General features: G+C 30.2%; 2 protein-coding genes across 2 annotated transcripts; both read left to right on the top strand.

Annotated features, from left to right (window-relative positions):
- The first annotated feature begins 3,825 nt into the window (after positions 1 to 3,825).
- LOC134835405 (uncharacterized) lies at positions 3,826 to 6,106 on the top strand. The gene is made up of 4 exons (XM_063850281.1): positions 3,826 to 3,960; positions 4,099 to 4,279; positions 4,345 to 4,680; positions 5,364 to 6,106. Exons 1-4 carry the CDS (start codon positions 3,826 to 3,828, stop codon positions 6,104 to 6,106), a joined length of 1,395 nt encoding a protein of 464 aa, XP_063706351.1.
- Positions 6,107 to 7,191: 1,085 nt separating this feature from the next.
- LOC134834483 (uncharacterized) lies at positions 7,192 to 20,327 on the top strand. The gene is made up of 9 exons (XM_063849180.1): positions 7,192 to 7,295; positions 7,795 to 7,977; positions 9,133 to 9,633; positions 10,403 to 10,614; positions 10,682 to 10,953; positions 12,609 to 13,937; positions 13,989 to 14,242; positions 15,536 to 17,146; positions 18,729 to 20,327. The coding sequence occupies exons 2-9, from the start codon at positions 7,858 to 7,860 to the stop codon at positions 20,235 to 20,237; spliced, it is 5,808 nt and encodes a 1,935-aa protein (XP_063705250.1). The 5' UTR covers positions 7,192 to 7,295; positions 7,795 to 7,857; the 3' UTR covers positions 20,238 to 20,327.
- Positions 20,328 to 21,284: the final 957 nt, after the last annotated feature.

Genomic DNA, 21,284 nt, shown 5'->3' with positions numbered 1-21,284 from the left:
CGTAAAAAAATTTTCCTGTTTAAATTTTTACATAAATTCTTTAAAGTTCATATTTTCTTGACAAAAATGTTTAAAGATAGCAAGAACGATGACAGAAATTTTGCAAAATATGAATTTTTAACACTATCGTACAAATAACGATGGCTTACAAACACATAGAATTTCCGAAGGGATTTACTCTGAACGCAAAGAAAACGAGAGGAAACAGTAATAATAAACCTAAAAGTATGTTAATGTTATTTGCATTAAACATTTAAATGTGTATTTGTTTAGGAATTTGCTAAAATTTAAATAATTTTTGAAAGTCAGATCAGGTATGAAAAGGGACCACGATGCTCTTTTATGTGTGTGCCAGCCAAAAAGTTGTGTAAAGTCGCAGAGAAATGTGTCAAAATTGATTTTCATTGGACTGACAGATAATTCTATTAGCAAATACACAGGAGACGGCACACTGGTTTCTTTTTGTTCCCCTTCAATAAATTACGATGAAATATTCATTGGTTCTTACTAATTTTTGTTTGCACTACGGCGGCATCGTAAGTACGCAAACAACCTTGAGTCTTGCTCGACAAAAATAAATTTCGGCTGGAAACCAAAAATTGAAAAAAAAAAAACCGAACCCAAAAGAAAGTAGCAACACAACACAAAAATATTTCATCAATTTCACATCATTTCAATAAGCTTATCTTTGGCACATAATTTTGTTCTTTCTCTCCTGTTTATTTCGTTCGTTACCTATAGCTTCCCATTGTTGTTGTTACAAAAATCGGGCCAGCAAAAAAATTCTTCTCTTTTTATTTTCGCTTTGTTGCAGCTTTCTACGTTTATATTATGTGTCAGTCTACTCAAATATCATCATCATTGTGCGAATAAATTGCCGGAGTTGTGTGTGAAAATGAATAAAATATATCGCAAGCGAAAAAAAAACGAAGAGAAAGCAGCACACAAAAAATCGTGTGCATATTTAAATAGAATTCTCGGAAGAACGATGAAAAAATCGATTTAACATTTTTATTGAATGTATCCCAAGTTGTTGTCTCTACCTTATATATATGGGAGACCTTTCGTCCGTCGAATTTCCTTTTCATTTGACAGAAAACGGAGCAAAAAATTTGAAAGGAGATGGACAGGAAGTAGGAAATTTTAAATTTTTCCTCGACCTTTTTTCTCAATATTTATCTTCCTCATTTTCATCGTCGTTGTCGTCGTCGTCATCATCATCATCATCATCAGACGAGACATGAAAAGATCAAATTTATTTCTGGAAAAAAAACGTTGCTGTCGGGAAAAGGAACAATTTAATCGTATTTCAGTTCGTTTTTTTTAAATATACTTCTTCGAAAAAAGATTGATTCTATTCTATCATTGTGAAAAAAAGTTTTTTCCTGTCTCTTTTTGATTTAATGAGGCTTGGACTGATATTACAGGCTTTTGCTATTGTAAAAATATGACGTTAGTAATACCAAGCTCAGCTTAAGTTTCAAATTTCATAACATAAAAATTAGCTTTTTGATAAAGATGGCTTTTATTTGATGAAGTCTAAAAATTCGCAAATCAAAACCTTTGAATGAGCTAATGGTATATATTTTAAAATGTTTTAAAAAACCTTGATTTTAAACTTTTTCAGGTTTATGTCAAACCGTCATATCAAAACATGGAAAAAATTCACATTTTTGACAAAATGTTGAGTTTGAGTGATGTGATATCAACAAATTCAATTAGATCTAAGTAACTAACAGAAAAGTTTTATTTTATTTACTCGAATTTATCATAACGGAAGCATAAAATTTTCTCATTCCGAAGTAAATTTCAATTTTTCTCAAGTATTTAAGATTTCTTGACTGGTAATCAGTCAGCTTAAGACTTTCATTTCTTAAACGAAATCAGATAATTTGATGGAGATGATAATGACTCTTTCCGAATGTAATCGTAAGCTTCCTCAGTAGACGTCGAGAAATGGGTCTTAGCTTTCAACCTGTCATCCCAAGTCGGGGCCTTGGAATTCACTCAGCTCTCCCAAAAGTTCTCTAAAAGATCTTAGTAAATTTGAAGCACGATTGGAGTCAGAAATTTTTGATGATGAATGATTTTGAGTCTCAAACCGACGATCTAACGATCGACAATCCAATACGCTAGCCTCTGTACTAACATGACTTCTTTAGATTTTAGTACTTCTTTACAAGAGATTTCAGAATTTCTTTAACCTTTACTTAACTTTTGCGTATTTGTCTTCCGAAAGTATGATTCTATATGCTTTATTATACACATCACTTGCATCTCCTTGTTGATTTTATTTTTATAGCGGCTTAACTTCGCGATACAGGTGTCTAGGCTCAGGAATGTTGCTACATTTCATTTACTTTTTTCATCTCCGAAAGAAACATTTCATATAAGCGCTCGGACTTGTTCGGAAGCGACGACAGTTGGGAAAGTTCAGTCGGATGTTCTAAAAAATTGAAGAGATCAAGAAGAGATGAATGACGTCATGTGGGATGCCGCAACAATCCTCATTTGTCATCTCTTCTCTAAATCCGTTTGTAATTGCTCTCTATGACTTTTCCTTTATGTGGCTTTTTTTCGCATTGCCTTTTTAAGCTTCCACATCCAATTTGATTTGTTTTCTTGTTTTCTTACAAACATTAATTTGTTTATTACATTCATATCAACAAAATTTGGTGACCGAACTAGCCTTTGGCTGTTATGTCGAATGAAAAGATTGTTTTTCGCTGTTTTATATTTAACTTCATAAAATGAAACCACGTGATTTGGACTTCAAATATTTATTTCACGGCTCACTCTGAAGACACTCGGATGACGACTAACTTGCTATTTGCCTTCCTTGCTATCTTCATTACTTTCTTTCTTCTTACTAACTACTACTAACATTTTTCTACTACTACTAACTACTACTAACAACATTCTTCCTTTCCTTCTACAATATTTCTACTCAACATTCGCTAACTCAATTAAACTTACCATAATAGGTTGTTTTGTAGTATGAACTTCTTTACACTGTATTTGGAGTTTTTGAAGGTAGTTCTGTGCTTTGTTTCTGTGAATATCTGGTTGTATTTTGAGAGACATGTGACTATTATGCTTTTGTGAAATCTAAGCCTTTGACAGAATAAAATTTTCTGATGCTGAATATTAAATCCATATATGGCTCTCATTTTTCCTGGAATTACCATACAGAAATTTTCTAGAAAACATTATTTTAGTTAAAATAAAATTTTACTTAAATACTTGAAGTTTGCTTTGTATTTTTCAATGAATTCTAAAAACCAAAATCTAATCAATTTGTTAAAACTTTAAAACAAATTTAATGAAATTACTTACCAGACACCTCCATCATCGGAAAATGTATGGCAACCCGAGAGAGAGAATGCACGAGAATTTATCTAAATAACAAAATTTTCCTTCAGCAAATGTTTGTGTTCGTGAGAGGCACTTCATTCATACAATTTTGATATGCATACCAGAGCAACTCTTGTTTATTGTTGACATTTTATTTTTGAACACTGCGATGTACACAACAGAGACAAAATCTCAATTAATAAAAACAGATCGCCCAAAATACTAATATAAATAAACCAGACGTACGTCTAGCATGCGAGTAAAAAAAAAGATTCTCTTCAACATTTTTCAGTGTAGTAGACAACTTTGCTATATTCAGATTGAATTCTAGACAAAAAAAAAGACAATTAAAAAATTATTAGCATTAATTACCATTAATTGGAGATAATGTTGTCACAGCTTTTCTGCCACATTCGTAATTGTATTCCAGCATTTAAAAATCGCTTTTCAATCGTCACGTATCTCGTTCTGATGATAAGCAGTGGTGGTGGCTGCGCTGCCAATGTCATGCCGGAGACTAATGACTGTTCGTCGTATTTTCAACAACTTCTCGATGATACCGCCGACGTCAACGGCACCAAATGGAGTGGGCTAATTGAGTTTGGCGTAAGTCGGAAACAGATGTGGGGTTTTGACGTTACCGCCGTCTTTCTCTTTGACGAGAAAAGTTTCAAGGTGCGACAATTATTACTCAATTTAGGCAAAAAACATTCATAATAAATCTCTTTTGTTCGTGCAAAAAAGGTACATGGACGTCCCATCATCAATTTTGAATTGCAAAAGAGCCATTACCATGTCTTACTGGATATCTTGGATGGCAATAATGTAGCCATTAATGTGTCGTTTCCGAGTAAATTCCAAAAATCAATTTTGAAAATTGTCAGCATTGAATTGGACTATCAAGTCATCTGTGAAGATAAAAATGGCAAGTTCGAGTCTTTTCAATTTCCTGCTTTTTAAATTTTATCTTTTTTTTTAAATAATTTTTAGTTCGTAAGGGAGAATTATTCAGTTTTGACTTTAAATTCAAGGCGCCGAGTGAATTAATTAAAAGAGTATCGGAAGAAATTGAGTACGATGAAAAAGGATTGAAATCGATAAAGTGTGGTGTTCCCCATGTTGATGAGTCGAGTCAAAGAGTTGACATTGTAAAGCTGGATGAAGATCGTCTCGACTCGAAAATATGGCCGTGGATAGCTTCGTTGTACGTGAGAAATAAATATCGATGCACAGTGACGATGATAACGAGATCAGAGGGAGTCACGGCAGCAAATTGTCTCTCAGAGCATAGTTTTGAGATGAGAATTGAAACGTACAACAATAAAAGTAAGAGTTTGATTAAATTGAGTAATCGTAAAGAAAATTCACAGGTGTCATTTCAATCAATCTTTCAGTCAAGTTGATTCATTTTTAGCCGTAAATAACATAAAATATCTCAAAACTTGATTTTTTTAATCAAAATTTTCAATTCAGCAAATTCAAAAATTTATTTTTAAGCGAATTTTAAACTTTTTAATTCAGCAAGTTTTTAATTCAGCAAATTTTTAATTCAGCAAATTTTTAATTCAGCAAATTTTTAATTCAGCAAGTTTTTAATTCAGCAAGTTTTTAATTCAGCAAATTTTTAATTCAGCAAGTTTTTTGATTAAGCAAGTTTTTAATTCAGCAAATTTTTAATTCAGCAAGTTTTTAATTCAGCAAATTTTTCAATTCTGCAAGTTTTTAATTCAGCAAGTTTTAAATTCAGCAAGTTGTCAATTCAGCATATGTCGGAAAAATCAATTCAGCAATTTTTAATTTTAACAATTCAGCTGGTTTATAAATTCAGCAATAATTTAAATTTAGCTGAATTAATAATTTTTAATTCGAAAATCTTTAAGTACAGTTTATTCAGCAAATCGATAAATAATTTTAAAATTATCCAAAATTTTAATTTAAAAAAAAAATTGACATCTCTCACTTACCTGAACTTTCTTCCAATATTCACTAATAATTTATTTTCTTTGTAGATTTCCGTGTCAGAAATGCCGTTAAAAACGACTCTTTAGCCTTGATATTCCTTGAAGATGGAATAAGTGATCCAGATTTTGTTCCCGCTTGTTTGTCTCCAAACGACAAAGCAACATTTGACTTCGATCATGGTTCCGTAATTGGTTTTGAAAAGAAATTTCATGAAGATTACGTCGTTTTAAATCGTGTCAACATGACGTCAATGTCCATTAAAGACTGTATTTCCGTAAAAAATGGCACTTCAAAAGCAACTTTCAATGAAAGCCATTTCTGTGGCATCAGCAAAAACGGCTTGACATGGCTTGAATTAGATGGGCTCGATGGTGCCGGATACTACACAATTCAAAACGCAAATCAATGGTTTCTTGACGGCATTATTTACGAATGTCTCAAGGTGAATAACACGGATGACTGTGATTTTGATAGTCCAATTATAATTGTGGATTTGCCGAATGACTGGGTGCACAATTTAACGTTGTACCATCCGTTAGGCTTACAGCGACGATATCAAAGGAGATATGACGACGACGACATTCATGATGCTGACAGCACAAAATCGCTAACAATTTTGCTAATTCTAACAATTACGTTGTTGGGCATTGTTGCGATGTGGGCATTGTGGTATGTTTTGCGACGCCGAAGAAGTAGACCACTAATTAGTGAAGTGCCATCGATACTGAGTACGAATGATGGGATACAGCTACTTAAGCGGGAGAATAAAAGATTTAGTTATTTGAATTAATTTGGAGATAATAAAAATTGAATATTTACCCTAATGTTTATCAGTTGTCGTAAAGGGGTATGTTACGAAATCAGGTCCAAACCAAATAATTCATTGTTATCAATTTTTTTTAATTCAGCAAATTTCGAGAATTATTGATTTCAGCAAATTTCGAGAATTTTCAATTCAGCAAATTTCGAGACTTTTCAATTCAGCAAACTCTAAAATTAATCACTTCACTAAATTTAAGTGATTTTACCTAAAAAATTTGAAAATCTGCATATTCAGCGTATTCAAAATATTGTCAATTCAGCAAACTTGATTTTTGTCAATTCAGCAATTAAAAGCAATTAATTTGAATTAACCAATTCAGCAAATTTTGAGAACATCTTAATTCAGCAAATTCTAATTTATTTTATTTCACCAAATTTGAAAGATTTAACAGGTTTAAGGTTTTTAAATAAAATTTGTAAGTTCTTCCAATTTTATAATTCGAAAATGTATAAATTCAGCTGATCGAAATTCAGCAAATTTTGAAATTCCGAAAATTCAGCAACTGGGAAAACAAGAAAATCGATAAAATCAACTAATTCCTAATTTGATTCAACAAATTTTAATTCAGACAATTCAGCAAATTCCAAAATTTGTCAATTCAGCGAAATCAAAAACCTATTTCTTTTTTAATTAGCCAATTTAGTAAATTCTTAATTTTTTTAAATCAGCAAAACTAAAAACTTGTCAATTCAGCAAATTCAAAATTTTTCAATTCTAGCAAATTTTAAAAATTCTTAATTCAAAAATTTCTAAAATCTAAAATTTCCAAAATTTCCTCAAAATTCTTCAACTCAGCTTATTATCAAATTTGTCAATTCAGCAAATTCTAAAATTTAACAATTCAGCAAGTTTAAAATTTTGTCAATTCAGCGAATTTCATATTTTTTTAATTCAGCAAAGTCAACTTTTTTCCAAAATCTACTATTAACGAGTTGATGTTGCGTTTTCGTGCACTACCCCTCACTATCGAGATAACAGTAATTCTTCGTCTCCCATAAATACACAAATACGCATCCGCATATCTCACACACTCCACTCAATGCCAGTCTGTAATTAAACTTGAAAGCACGTGCACGTAATATTATTGTGTGTAAATTAACAAAGAGAACATAAAAAAAGAACCTTAAAAGAAATCCTGCAGAAATTGCGTGAAAAGGTAAAGATAAATAAATCCCGACGTGGAATTAGAATGCAGAAATTTTGCTCGAGACTCTAATTGCCCGATAAATTGTCTCATTATCTTGCTTCTAAAATATTTTCATGCCACATTGTCACACTTGAATCTGCTTTTTAAATAAAAAAAAAATGTAAAGTGAAATTACTTTGTACGTGCAGCGAATTCGCAAAAATCTCTTGTTGTGCATTTATGTTTTTTTTTTCGGTTTTCTTGCTCACGAGATTACGCGATAAACGATGATAAATTTCAATTACGCTCGAAAATTCCAAATAAAAAAATCACAAAATAAATAAGGCTCTGAAACATAAATAAAGAAACTAGAAACGTTCTACGGCATTGCTCACACATTAAGTATTATCGGAAAAAATGTTAAATAAAGCAGATTCACGTGCAAGACAGCAAATACTGCAAAATTCAGCATTTTAATTCCATCGTGCAACATGCACCTCTCCTATTATTCTGCAATTTTTACAAGCAGCAAAGGAGACAGACACAAAAAAAAATACAAATCACATGCAATAAATGTTCTGGAAAAGTGAAAATGGCAACTTTAAACTGTGATACGGCATCTTATAAAATTTGTAGACGAGGCAACAAACTTTTTCTCGTATTGTTATATAATTTGTGCATTTTACTCGTTTTGCCACACATTGTTAAGCAGGTAAGGAACTTTTTTTCGCTTTTTTTTGTATTTGTGTGTTTTTATTGAATTTTACTTTTTTCGTTCTGTCACGATTTGAAGTTTTAAGAAAAGTCTTATCTTGGTAGATTTTTCATTTGAAAATTTTTGTTCAGTGTTGATAATTATTTTTTTAGAAATCAACTTTAAAATTCATCAAATTGTGACATTTTTTCATTTTATAAATTTTTTTGACAAATTTTTGAATCAAAATCGTCAGTTTTTTATTTAAATTATTTTTAAAAGTAAAAAAATATTTTTTCTTTAAATTTCGTAAAAATTTCTAAAAATTTCAAAACTTTCGATTGAAAATTACTAAAAATTAAATTTATTTATTTTAAATTTATTTGATTTAAATTTATTTATAAATTATTAAAAATATTTTTTAAGTATAAAAATTTTCATTTCAATTTGTTATAATTTTTTTTAATAAATTTGAATATTTTTAGATTTTTTTTTTGTTCTTCTTTCTAAAAAAAATATTTAAATTCATCAGTTTTTCTATTAAGTTGATTTTAAGACGTTATTTTTCAAATTTAGTTTTCAATTACAAAAAGTTAGCTCCATTTTTTTAGTTTTGAGATATTTCCAGCTCTTTTTTTCAATTTTTTAAATGTCCGCATTTCATTTCTTAATTTTTTTCTAAATTTCTCAGATTTTCAAAATTGTTTCTGAATAATGAATTAAAAAAAAAATATTCTTTAAATTTATGGAATTTTATGAAATAATTTGAAATGAATTTAATTCAAAAATTTAAGATATTTAATATAGAAAATTAATTTTAAATTTTATAAAAATTAAAAAGTTAAAGTTTAAAAAAAATAATTTTTAATTATTTATTTTATTTTTATTTATTTATTTTTTTAATTTTATTTTTATTATTTATTTATTTATTTTTTTTTTTTATTTATTATTTTTATTTTTTGAAAAAAAAATGTTTTCCTAAACTTCACCTTTTTCAACATTTTTTAAAATATTTTTTATTTTGCTTTTATTCTGTTTTGAATTGAAGCACGTGACAAATGACTAATTTCGATTTCTCAGAAAGGTAATCGATAACAGAAGTAAAAGTTCTGCCCCAAAAGTTAAAATTCATCCAAACTTTTTTAATCACTTTGCTTTTTCCCACACACACAGACTGTCAGTCAAACAATCGATGTTAATAAAAAAGTTACGGATGTCTACGTGAGCGATTATCTCAAGCGTGTACGTGAAGTTGGAAACTTTGATCATTACTCATTACCGTCGCCTTTTATTGCTGGCTTTCCCTCGTATGGCGATTACGACGTAATGCCGCCTTATCTACCTGCGTATCCACCAGATTACGACTTTCGTCCGGTTTTCCGTGAAAGCGAAGTTTTGATGACGACCGAATATCCCCAAAGTGCTCGTGTCCCGCAGGAGGAGACACAACTCCAGGAACAACATCCAATTACTTTTCGATATGCGGCGCTGCGACAACTCAATTATAGCGTTAATGCGGAAGACAGTCTCCAGTTGATTGACGTGGATTACGAAAATGATGTCTATTTTCTGCATAATCAGGCGATTGTACGCGTGGATTTGGGCGAGAATGGCGCACAGTTTGAGCGAATTGCCGTTGTCGAGGATACGCACGAGGAAATTGGGGAAGCGCATGTAAGTTAATGGGTGTTTTATTACTTTTTTATACGGGAGTGACTTTATTCATCCTTTTTGGTGGATGTTTTCGCGAAAATAAAAGCTTTAAGGAATAGTGAGAAATTTTTGTCTCGCAAGCTAAAAAAATATAAAAGCATGAATTTTCGACTTTTTAATTAATTTTAAAATTTTGAGAAATTCAATTTTTTAATTAATTTTTTATTTAATTTTTTCACTTAATTCAATTTTTTTTTGTTTTTAAAAAATGAGTTATATTTAAATATTTTTTTTTTTAAATTTAATTTAAATTTAAAAAAAAATTAAAAAAATCAAATAAAAATCAATGAAAATTAAAAATTAAATTAATTTAATAAAAATTTAATTTTTAAATAAAATAAATTAAATTAATTAAATAATTTAATTTAATAATTAAAAATTTAATTAATTTATTTATTTTTAATTAATTAAAAATTAATAATTATTTTAATTTACTAAATTTTTTTTAAATAATTCTAATTAAATAAAATTTATGAATTAAAATTAAATTTAAAAAAAAATTGATATTTTTTGTTTATTTCCTCAAAATATAAAAATATGAATAATTTATTTATTTTTTCTATTTTTGATTTATTTTTATTTTATTTTATATTTAAATTTCTGGTTTTTTCTTCAAAAAATCAAAATTAAGGAAAAAAACCCGCATAACTTAATTTTCTCACAATGTTGCTCTGATTCGTTGTTATGAACGACGATTAAATGAAAAAACTTTTTTAAATGTTAATTATAGCTCATAACATGGCACGAACTTTTAATTGTGCTCGTACGCGAGGGAGATCACTACAATGTGTATGTTAAGCTGCCTCAAACACCGGCGTTACGCAACATCCAACGCTTGGTCTTTCCGAACAACAAACTGAGGAAATGCAAATTACTGATCAAAAGTGACCAAGTTTTCCTTATCGTGACACTAGCGATGAACAAAGCCGTTGGAAAAATTATGTGAGTTCCGATTTTTTCTTTAAGTTTCTCAATAAATTTAAAAATTTTTTCAACTTTTTTTTTGTAGTTTGTACAAATGGCAAAACTCCCATTTCATCAAGCAGAATGAACAAGAAACCTTTGTTTGTGACGAAATGCTCTTTTTGAAATCTGCGGAAGACCCGCTGATAGTCGCCGTATCGCATGGCAGTCGGTTAAATACGAAAACAAAGGCAAACGTCTATCATGTGGCATCTAATGGGAAGCTTGACTTGCTGCAATACATGTTCTTCGGCATGGAAGCGGTGCACGCATTCACAGTGAAAGATATTCACTACATTTTGGCTTGTTATTCTAAAAGTGAGTATATGGGGTTTCTAATTTATCGGAGTTTTTGAAGCTCGAAGAAGGAGTTTCGATGAAAAAATTTATTTAAACTCAGAATTTTTAGATATCTTATCGATTTTCTATTAGTTTTTCTTTTGAATCGTTAAAAATAATCAAAAATATCAATTTTGCTTTGATTTTTGAAACTAAATTGAAAAATCAATAAGTTAGCTCCTGATTTTTAACTATAAAATTTTTTAGCTCTTTTCTTATTGCTGAATTTATCAGTCAAATTTATACCAAACTTCTCAGATTTTTCACTAAATCATTTCTGATGAGTCGAAAGTGAGTTTCAATTTTTGTTTCAGAAAATCATGTAAAAATTTCCAGAGTTAGCTCTTAATTTTTCTTTCAAAAAATTTTCAACTTTTTTTAGTTTTTGAAATTTTCGAGTAATAAAGGATCTATAAAAATATACTAAAGCGCTTAGTTTTTTTATTGATTTACTTTTAAAAGCTAAAAACTAATAATTTTTTTGTTGAAAATTATCCAAAATTTCTCAAAACTTGTTTCTCAAAAATTCCCGAGCTTTAATTTTTCATGAAATTTGGAATCCCCAAAACCGAGCATTTCTATTTAGTAACGTAAACAATGCGAACTGGTTCTCCATCAATTGATAGTTTGAACAGTCTATTGATTTATTTACTTTATGTGTTTGTTTTTCCATGTTATTGCAATATTTTGTTTTCGGTGCATTTCACAAACATGGCTAATTATTATTGAACAACTCGTTCAACCAGGCGTTTCCACTTATTTTAACCGCATTTCGAAGAAAAAATGTGGTATTAGTCACGTGGATTAAAAAAATTTCAGGTCACGTGGTTTAAAAAAATTTAAGTCACGTGGTTTTAAAATTTTTTCAAATCACGAGGTTTAAAAATAATTCAAGTCACGTGGTTTGAAATTTTTTGAAGTCACGTGGTTTGAAATTTTTGAAATCACGTGGTTTGAAATTTTTGAAGTCACGTGGTTTAAAAAAAAATTCAAGTCACATGGTTTTAAAATTTTTTCAAATCACGAGGTTTAAAAATAATTCAAGTCACGTGGTTTGAAATTTGAAATTTTTGAAGTCACGTGGTTTGAAATTTTTGAAATCACGTGGTTTGAAATTTTTGAAGTCACGTGGTTTAAAAAAAAATTCAGGTCAAGTGGTTTAAAAAATTTTTCAAATCACGAGGTTTAAAAATAATTCAAGTCACGTGGTTTGAAATTTTTTGAAGTCACGTGGTTTGAAATTTTCCAGGTCACGTGGTTTAAAAAATTTTTCAAATCACGAGGTTTAAAAATAATTCAACTCACGTGGTTTAGCTTTGTAATTCTCTTAAATCACGTGGTTTGAAATTTTTGAAATCACGTGGTTTGAAATCACGTGGTTTAAAAAAAATTCAAGTCACGTGGTTTAAAAAATTTTTCAAGTCACGTGGCTTAACATTTTTTTTAAGTCACGTGGTTTGAAATTTTTTTTAAATCACGTGGTTTTTTTTTGAGTCACGTGGTTTAAAAAATTTTTTTCAAACGTGGTTTAAAAATATTTCAAACCATGTGGTTTGAAATTTTTTGAATGAAAAAAAAAATATAAAACCACGTGGTTAAAATGATTTTTTTTATATTTTCCTTCTCTATTTCAGACGTTTGTTTCATCCACAAATACGAACAAGGAAAATTCTCCAAGGCCCATCAAATCGATCGCAAATTCACGCATACACTGGCAATCCATTCCGATAACTCGCTGCTTGGCATTCAATTGCCCGACACACTCGTATTCTCCCTCAATGCGGACCTCACGCAGTCGCTGAGCACGACGCACATTCCGACGTCATTTCTGTACAAAATCTCGTTTATCACGACATCGCAGGCGAAATTTCTCATCTTATTCTATCGCTATCCGTCTCATTTGAATATTCAAATGATCGAAATGGAAATCAATCAGGAGCAGATTGTCGGCGAAACGGCAAAATTCACCGCCGAACAAGACGTCATAAAGGAAAAAATGAACGAATTACGATTCTTGCTCGAAAGCAAAGGCGAGATTATGCGGGAGATTGATGACGTTGCCAAAGCGGTGCTGCGACGCGATATGCCAGCGACTATTCAAGCACCGGTAACGGTCGATGGACCTTTGCGTATCGCAAGTGGCGAGATAAATGCGAATGTTCACGTCGAGGAATCGATAAAATCGACTGCGGATGAGATTTTGCATGAAATTGTGGGAATTAATGTTCGTTTCGGGGCACTGATGAGTCATTTGAACCCCACCGAGAGACGTTACAAGCGCGCTTTTAAGCCGGATTACAAAACAACCAAGTTCATTGTGAAGAATTTGCATTACGACGGCCCGGAATTCAAAGATTTGCTCCTGAAAAGTACTTCAAAAGTGACTTCTGTGGTCAATTCGGGCACTTTTGAGACCCTAAATGGCCTGAATTTGACGAAAAATGTCATTAATAACATCAATTTGAACGACGTCGTGCATCAAGGCTCTTCGGAAATTATTACGGGAGCCAAAACGTTCAACCACGTGACCACAAAAACGTTAAAAGTGAAGAAAATTAACGAAGTTCAGGTCACAGATCTGCCAAAACATCGTTCTTTCCGCGCCGTTCAAGGAGAAGATGGCTTCAAATCCCTCCCACACGACGTCACAGTCGATAAAATTCGCTTCAATCGCGTCAATAGCCTGCCTTGGACCAATTTAGAACGTGCTAGTGACCTAAAAAAATCATATCACATCAACGGCGATCTCTATTTGAAGCGAAATTCAATCGTGCGACAACTAAACGTTAACGCGGTGAACAATTTTCCGGTCGGGGACCTCCTAACGAAGAACGGAGATCAACAAATCAGCTCCGTAATTTGGATAAATCAGTTTTTCGCGCCCTCAATTACCACCAAAACCGTTAATGGCATCAATTTTAAGGAAAATGTGGCGTTGCAAGGACAGGAAAATCACATAAGATGTAAGGTTTTTACGATTTTTTGATGGATTTTTTAAATTTTTGATATTTTAGCTCATGTGGCGATCGCTAAGATGAATGTTACAAGCGGGATTCAGTTGACGGAGGAAGATGTAGCGAATGGGCGGCATGTTGTGGGTACCAGAAAGGAGGATTTGCTTCAATTTTATACCGGTGAAGTGATTTTGCAAGGATCGTTGACGCTGAGGAGAGTTAGAACGGATTCAGAACACACGAAAGTTCTTGTGGGAAATAGACCTTTTACGATGGCTGTCGATGAAAGTTATTGGGTTGATGATAAAAGTCAAGTGAGTAGATTTTTTGCATGATTTTTCATTAAATTTTAGTTTGTTTTTATTTTTTAAAAAGAAATTTTGACAGAAATTTAGCTTTTGAAATCTAACGGTTAATTTTTTAAATTGACATCTGTCAAAATTTTACTTGAATTTTTGAACAAAAATTTATTTAAGTTTTAACTGATAATTTCATAAAATGACAACTTGTTTATTTTTGATTTTTAAATATTTTTTTTTTGTTTTTTTTTTCAAAAAATTTAAAAATTTTTAAGATTTTACTGTTAGGACTTTCGAATTTTGATCATGTACCTAAATAAAAAGTTTTAGGAAAAATTTTTTCAAAATTTTGAAAAAAAAAATTTTAGTTTAAACTTTTTGAAAAATTATCCAAATTAAATTTAAAAAAAAAGTTTTTTTTCAAAAATGACCGTTTTTTTCAAATTTTTCAAGGAATTTTTTTTAAAAAATTTATTTTTTTTTTTAAACTTTTGATAAAATTTATTTTTAAAAAATTTTTGATTTTCATTCTGTCAAATTTTTAATTTTTTCGAAAAAAATTAAATTTATTTTTTAAAATTTTTTTTATTTTTTTTTTTTTGTTTTTTAAATTAAATTTTTCAATTGATTGAATATTTAATTCTTAAATTTTTAAATTTCAATTTTTAAATGAAAAAGTTTTTCAAATAAGGAAAATTTTTTGGGACAAAAAGTTTGAAAAAATTTTTTAGCGGCCTAAATTTTTTAATCGGTTAAATTTTTTTTCATAATTTTTTGTCTTTTTTTTTTTCTAAATTTTCAAAATTTTTATTTTTCAAGAAAATAAAATATTTAAAAAATTGATTTTTTCCTTTAACGGTTTTTTTTCAAATTGACATTCATCTTAATTTCAATTTTTGAAAGAATTTTTAAAACTTTATCTTAAAATTTAATTATCTTCATCATTTACATTTTGAAGTTTCAACAAAAAATTTTTCAAATTTTAATCAAAATTTGAGAATTAACTTTGTGATAAATATTTATCCGAAAATTTTAATAAAAAAATTTAACATTAAAATTCATTTATTTTAATTTTTTAGAAAAATTTTATCAGTTTTAAATTTTCACAATTTTTTTTTTTTTTGAATTTTTTGAAATTTTAACCATGAGCTTAAAATTTTAGCAGACCAAAAATTACTAAATTTCGATAAAATTTCAATTAAAAAAAAAATTCGCCCTTATTTTCTCATTTTGCAAAATTTAAAACCTTCAAATTTAAATTTTGAACAATTTTTTTAAATTTTCTTATCAATTTTTCCTTTTTTTCAGGAAATTCCTTCATTCAAATTCCACAGTGTCGTTTCCGTGCCTCAACTCTTCACTTCGACAGTAAACCAGCATCCCGCTTCCGATTATTTGATGGTTCATCCCACATCTGAGTCTCCAAAACGATCCCGTCTCGTGTTCAAACACACGCACGTGCCTGGCAACATCGTTCCCGAGTCCGATAAAAGCTCCAAACTCGTTCAAATCAGTCGTAACTGCGTTCGTCGCGGAGATTCTCTCGACTTGCAAGGCACTTTACGATTCGACGGCGAACTTACTGTCGATTCATTGCATACCGTCACCGTAAATGGACAAGAAATGGCCAATTTGGTACCAAAATCCGCCCTTGACTTGCATTTCAAAGGCCCAAAAAGACTCCAAATGGCTCGAATTCTCGGAGATTTGGTCGCCGACAATCACTTCAAGGTCCACAACTACAACGGAACTGACGTGGAAGCACTTTTGTCGCGAGCTGTGTACGTCAATGAGCCCTTCGACTTGGACTATGTCGAATTTGGGGATGTTCGGGTGCGAGAATTGGACGTAAAGGAGATGCAAGGGATCCGTTTCGATCAATTTTTGTCAAATGTCTATTCAGTGCTCAACAGTTCGACGAGCGTGCGGAATATTCGGGTTAGTGAGAACGCATTTTTCGAGCACGAGTTGCAAGTTGACTTCATTAATGGCGTCGAAGTGAATTATTTGTTCAATAATCTCGTGAAAAAAGACGGAAATTGCGTATTAAATGGACAAAAAACGTTCAAAAATGGATTACGAGTCAAAAATGGCATCTGGACGAACAAAATTAACGAATACGATTTGCAAGTGTGGCAAAATTCAGCTTTAACGGTCAATGGCGAGCAACTTGTCACCGGAAATTGGCGTCTTGACTATCTGAGGACGAAATATTTGGCTGTAAATTATTTGAATGACGTTTCTGCGATGGATTTACTGAACTCGGAGCTTCCAGTGTTGGATATTTACTCAGATTTGACAGTCGAATCGTTCCAGGCACTCACGGATTGCAAAGGAAATCTTCCACATGACGTCGGATTCTTACTCCATTCCATCGAAAACCCGTCTGTGAAGCTCTACAACAGTCTGACATGCGAAAAAACCCTTCTCTACCCGATGAACTTCAAGTCAAAGTTCACTGACATCCTCACGGAAGCCGTTACTGTCACCAATGACCTTCAAATTCACGGAAAAGTTGAATTTGTTAACAGACCTTACCTGAAAAAAGCAAAATCTGAACTCATTAACGGGATTAACATATTAAACGTGCATGCAGATGCCCTGAAATACAATTCGCCGGAACCAAAACAGCTCGTTTTTGGTCCAAAAAAGTTTATTGACGGAGTTTACGTGAATTTTGCCGTCGTGCAGTACAAATTGGACTCGAATTATGTCAATGAAGTGGATGTCGTTGCTCTAAATAATACGATTTACAGGAAAAATCAAGTAAATTATGTGACAGAGAAGAAAATATTCCTCGAGAAGCCAATTATTGGCGACTTAAATGTACTTGGACTCGTAAATGGCGTGCATTTAGCAAATGTGGCATTCGAAAAGGATGGAAGACCATTAGAAAATGTTTATTTGAATCAATTACAGGTGAGTTGTTTTAATGGGCAAGTCTATATGAAGGGTTTAAAAGATGAAAAATGTGACAAATTACATTTTTTTTAATTTCTTAAGAATTATCTGTTGTTAATTTTGAGTCATTTTTAATTAAAAAATTGTTTGAAAATATTTTAATGTTAAAAAAATTAATTTTATATTAAAATTTTGACAGCTGTCACTTTTTGGAGCAATAACAAAGATTACAGATTTTTATAAATTTTAATTTTAAATTAATTTTTAAGATTTTTCATTCGAATTTTACATTTTTAGTCCTTAAAATTTACAAAAAAAAATGCATTTTCATAAAAAAATTTTGATAACTAAAATTTTTAGAATTCTTAGAAATTGACAGATTTATAAAATTTTCAGGATTTTAAATAATTTTTTTTTGCTTAAGGTCATTTTTACTAAAAAAAAATCTTTTAAAATTAGTTCAAAAATTCAAAAAAATTAATAAAAATTTTTGACAGCTGTCAAATTTTGAAAAACAACAAAAATGAGAAAATTTTCTGAAATTTGCCAAAATTTTTAGTTCTAAATTAATTTGAATAAATTTAACAATTTTTTTTAACTAAGTAAAAACATTATTTATTTAAAAAAATAACAAAAATTTCCAAATTTATAAAAATTTTTGACAGGATAGTTGACAAATTTAACAGTTTTCAAAATTTTGACAAAAAAATTCATTTAATAATTTTTTTAAGAAATTCAATTTTTATTTAATTTAAAATTAAGACTTTTTCTCGGCTTTTTTGAGTCATTTTTAATTAAAAAAATTGTTAAAAAAATATTCTAATATTTTAAAAATAATTTTTTCATTAAAAGTTTTGACAGCTGTCACTTTTTGAAGCAATAAAAAGAGATGACAGATTTTTATAAATTTTATTAAATTTTTTTATAAATTGATTTTTAAGATTTTTCATTCAAATTAGTCCTCAAAATTTACAAAAATTGCATTTTCATAAAAAAATTTTGACAAAATACAAAATTTTCAGGATTTTAAATAATTTTTTTTATAGGTTATTTTTTATCTTTTACGATTAGTTCAAAATTTCAAAAAAAAAGTTGCAAAAAATCAAAAGTTTAATAAATTTTTGACAGCTTTCAAATTTTCAAAAAAAATAACAAAAAAATTAGAGAATTTTCTAAAATTTTGTAAAATTTTTAGTTTTAAATTTTTTAAATTACCTAATTTGAATAAATTTCAATTTTAATTTTAAAAGATAGCAAAATTTTTCAATTTTTTAAATTTTTTTAAAGACAGTTTTTAGAATTTTGTCAAAAATTTCGTTTATTAATTTTTTTTAAAGACGATTTAAATAAAAAACTAATAAAAAATTTAAAAATTTCGTTCAAAAATCAAATTTTTAGTTAATTTGGTTTGACATTTGTCAAATTTTTAATTGTCAAAATGTGACATTTTTAAATTTTTATTGAAATCTTATATTTTTCCGCTCTTTTTGGTATTTTGAAAAAAAAAATCGAAAAAAAAATTAAAATTATTTTTAATCAAATTTTTGTTGACAAATATTTTTTCATTAACATTTCTAATAAATTTTTCCTCACTTTTCAGGTCGTCAACGACTTAATCGTTGAAAACGTGAACAATCTCTCCCTGGACCATCTTCTAAAAAATCGCGTTCGCATTTACGGCCCTCCTCAAGAAATTTACGGATCTCTCACCTTCCAATCTCTCGGCATCTACGGCAACAATCACATTCCCTTCATCAACGGAATCCCCCAAGAATCGCTCGTTTACCGCAATTGGCCAACAACGCAAGTCATAACTGGCAAGAAAGTCATCCACGAAGCTTTAAATCTCAACGGACCTGTCACCGTTTTGAACTTGAATGGTCTCGAATTCTCTGAAATCATCCAAAATAACGTCAAATTAGACTCGGTCGAGTACCTGGAAGCACTGAATGTCGCAAATTTAGTCGCTCATGGTGGCGTTGTTGTGACAGAAACGATCGATGGACGCCCGGTTGACGCAATTTTGCATGTCGCACCCAAGAGTGTGGATAAAATGTTGCCCACAGTGCCTCATTTGAGAGAAATTGTTCAAGCAACGAGCGAAACGGTGCAAAGTAAAGTGCCTACAAAGCGATTTTTGTACTTGGATTATGCCACAGACCTCGACATAGTGTTCAAAAATGACGAAGTCGATGTGCCAAGTCATACCGAACTGCTGGCAGACTCAAATTTGGACTGTCCCGAACAACTAGAGGTCAAAATCACGAACGGCGGAAAGATTTTCCTGCGAAAACATTCGGCGGAACATCAAAAAATGTGTCTCGAGTCTCCAATAAAGCTCAAAATGCAAGTTCCTGTCGCAAATTGTCGCTTCCAAAAGGATTTACAGTTAACGTGGAATGAGAAGACGTTCGTTTATCCCATCCAAGGTGACCTAAAATCGAGTTTAAATTGTTTTTCGGTGCAAGATAAGCATTTTGTGGGATTTTTGACTGCCAGCAGCGATCACGTGCACACCTTCGAGGTGATTTATCTCACAAAATCGCATGAATGGGGTCTCAAACAAGTCTTGGACATCCAGGAAGCGAGCAATGCGAAAATAATTTCCACCCAAAACTACGTTTTGCTGGTCGTCACATCGAAAAAAGGCATCGAATTCCATTATTTGAACCAATTGGAGCAAAAATTCGAGCAAATGGAGACCATCACGGGCAGTTTTAATTTAATTTCTGATCTTGTTGTCGTTGGAAACGAAAAAATGATTGGCCTGGCGCTGAAAAATTCAAAAGCTGTGACAATTTTCAAGCTGTTGGGAGACTCGGCAGAAGGTCCGGAGATACAATTCTTCCAAACGTTGCGATTTGAGGCGCGAGTTAAGGCCGTTCAAGCCTTCAAAATGAACGGAGACGAGTCACATTTGGCAATTATCATGACAAACGGTCATTTCTACATTTATCGGTATAATTACATCGATGGATGGATTCAGATCAACTACAGCTACTTCGACGGAATGGAATCGCTCGTGGCATTCAAACATCAAAATAACGAATATTTGCTCGTTATTTCACCGAATTCGGCGTCTGCGATTCGGATTTATAATCAAAGTTAATTTTTTTTGTTTTTAAATTGTATGCGAGACGTACAATGCATTTTCTTGTTATTTATTGTAAGATATTTGTAAGAAGAATGAAGATTACAAAATTTTGTGTTAAAAAATTATTTTTTTAATTGAATAAGAAGCAGGTATGAGAAAATAACGGTAAAAATTTATTTTTAAATGGTAAAATTCAGTCACTTACCTCAAGAGGCGTTCAAAGATTTGAAATTTTGCTTTTTGTATTTCCGTTAATTTTTTTTGTATTGGTTAACACTCGAAATTTTCTGTATTGAAAAAAGTTTTAGTTTTAGTTTGAAGTTGCTGAATATGAAAACATTTCAAATTTTTGTTGCTGAATAAATAAATTTAAGAATTTCGTTTGCTGAATATAAAAAATTTTCAAAATTCTTTTCCTGAATACAAAGATTTTAGAAAACCCCCTTTGCTGAATAAAAAGAATTTTATAAATTTCTGTAGCTGAATATGAATATTTAAAAAAAATGTTGCTGAATAAATCAAAATTATTGTTGCTGAATAAATAATTTTAAAAATTTCTTTTGCTGAATATAAAAATTTTCCAAAAATTCTATTGCTAAATATATTTTTTTTTAAATTCTCTTATTGCTGAATTTCTGTAGCTGAATATGAATATTTAAAAAGAATCTCTGAACATGAAAATTCAAATTTTCACAATTTTTTTAGCTGAATATAAATAGGTGCTTAGAAATTTTGGCTGCTGAGTACAAAAATTTTCTTAGCTTTATGTAAAGATTATTTTCATTTCTTTGAGATTTTTTTATTTTCTTTTTGCTTTTTTGCAAGAAAAAGTATTGCTGAATAAAAAAAATAAACTTCTATAGCTGAATAATTATATTTAAAAAAAAATTAGCTGAGATTTTTCAAATTTCAGTTGCTGACTGCAGAATATTTAATAGCTGAATACAAATTTTTTAAAAATTCTTTTGCTGAATATGAATAATTTAATAAATTTCGCTGAATAAAAAATTTATAATATTTCTGTAGCTGAATAAGACAAATTTTAAAAATTTTTGTTGCTGA

This window comes from Culicoides brevitarsis, chromosome 3 (assembly GCF_036172545.1).
Source record: "Culicoides brevitarsis isolate CSIRO-B50_1 chromosome 3, AGI_CSIRO_Cbre_v1, whole genome shotgun sequence".
NCBI classification, from domain to species: domain Eukaryota; kingdom Metazoa; phylum Arthropoda; class Insecta; order Diptera; family Ceratopogonidae; genus Culicoides; species Culicoides brevitarsis.
The sequence above is the reverse complement of the archived record's forward strand: the minus strand, read 5'-3'. Positions and strand labels throughout refer to the sequence as shown.

Bases quoted from the DNA above. Each gene is read 5' to 3' on its own strand.
- LOC134834483 (XM_063849180.1), top strand. From the start codon at position 7,858: ATGGCAACTTTAAACTGTGATACGGCATCTTATAAAATTTGTAGACGA. The intron at 10,954-12,608 runs GTGAGTATATGG...TCTCTATTTCAG, and splicing joins TTTGGCTTGTTATTCTAAAA to ACGTTTGTTTCATCCACAAA. The intron at 17,147-18,728 runs GTGAGTTGTTTT...CTCACTTTTCAG, and splicing joins TTTATTTGAATCAATTACAG to GTCGTCAACGACTTAATCGT.
- LOC134835405 (XM_063850281.1), top strand. From the start codon at position 3,826: ATGATAAGCAGTGGTGGTGGCTGCGCTGCCAATGTCATGCCGGAGACT. The intron at 3,961-4,098 runs GTAAGTCGGAAA...CGTGCAAAAAAG, and splicing joins GTGGGCTAATTGAGTTTGGC to GTACATGGACGTCCCATCAT. The intron at 4,280-4,344 runs GCAAGTTCGAGT...AATAATTTTTAG, and splicing joins CATCTGTGAAGATAAAAATG to TTCGTAAGGGAGAATTATTC.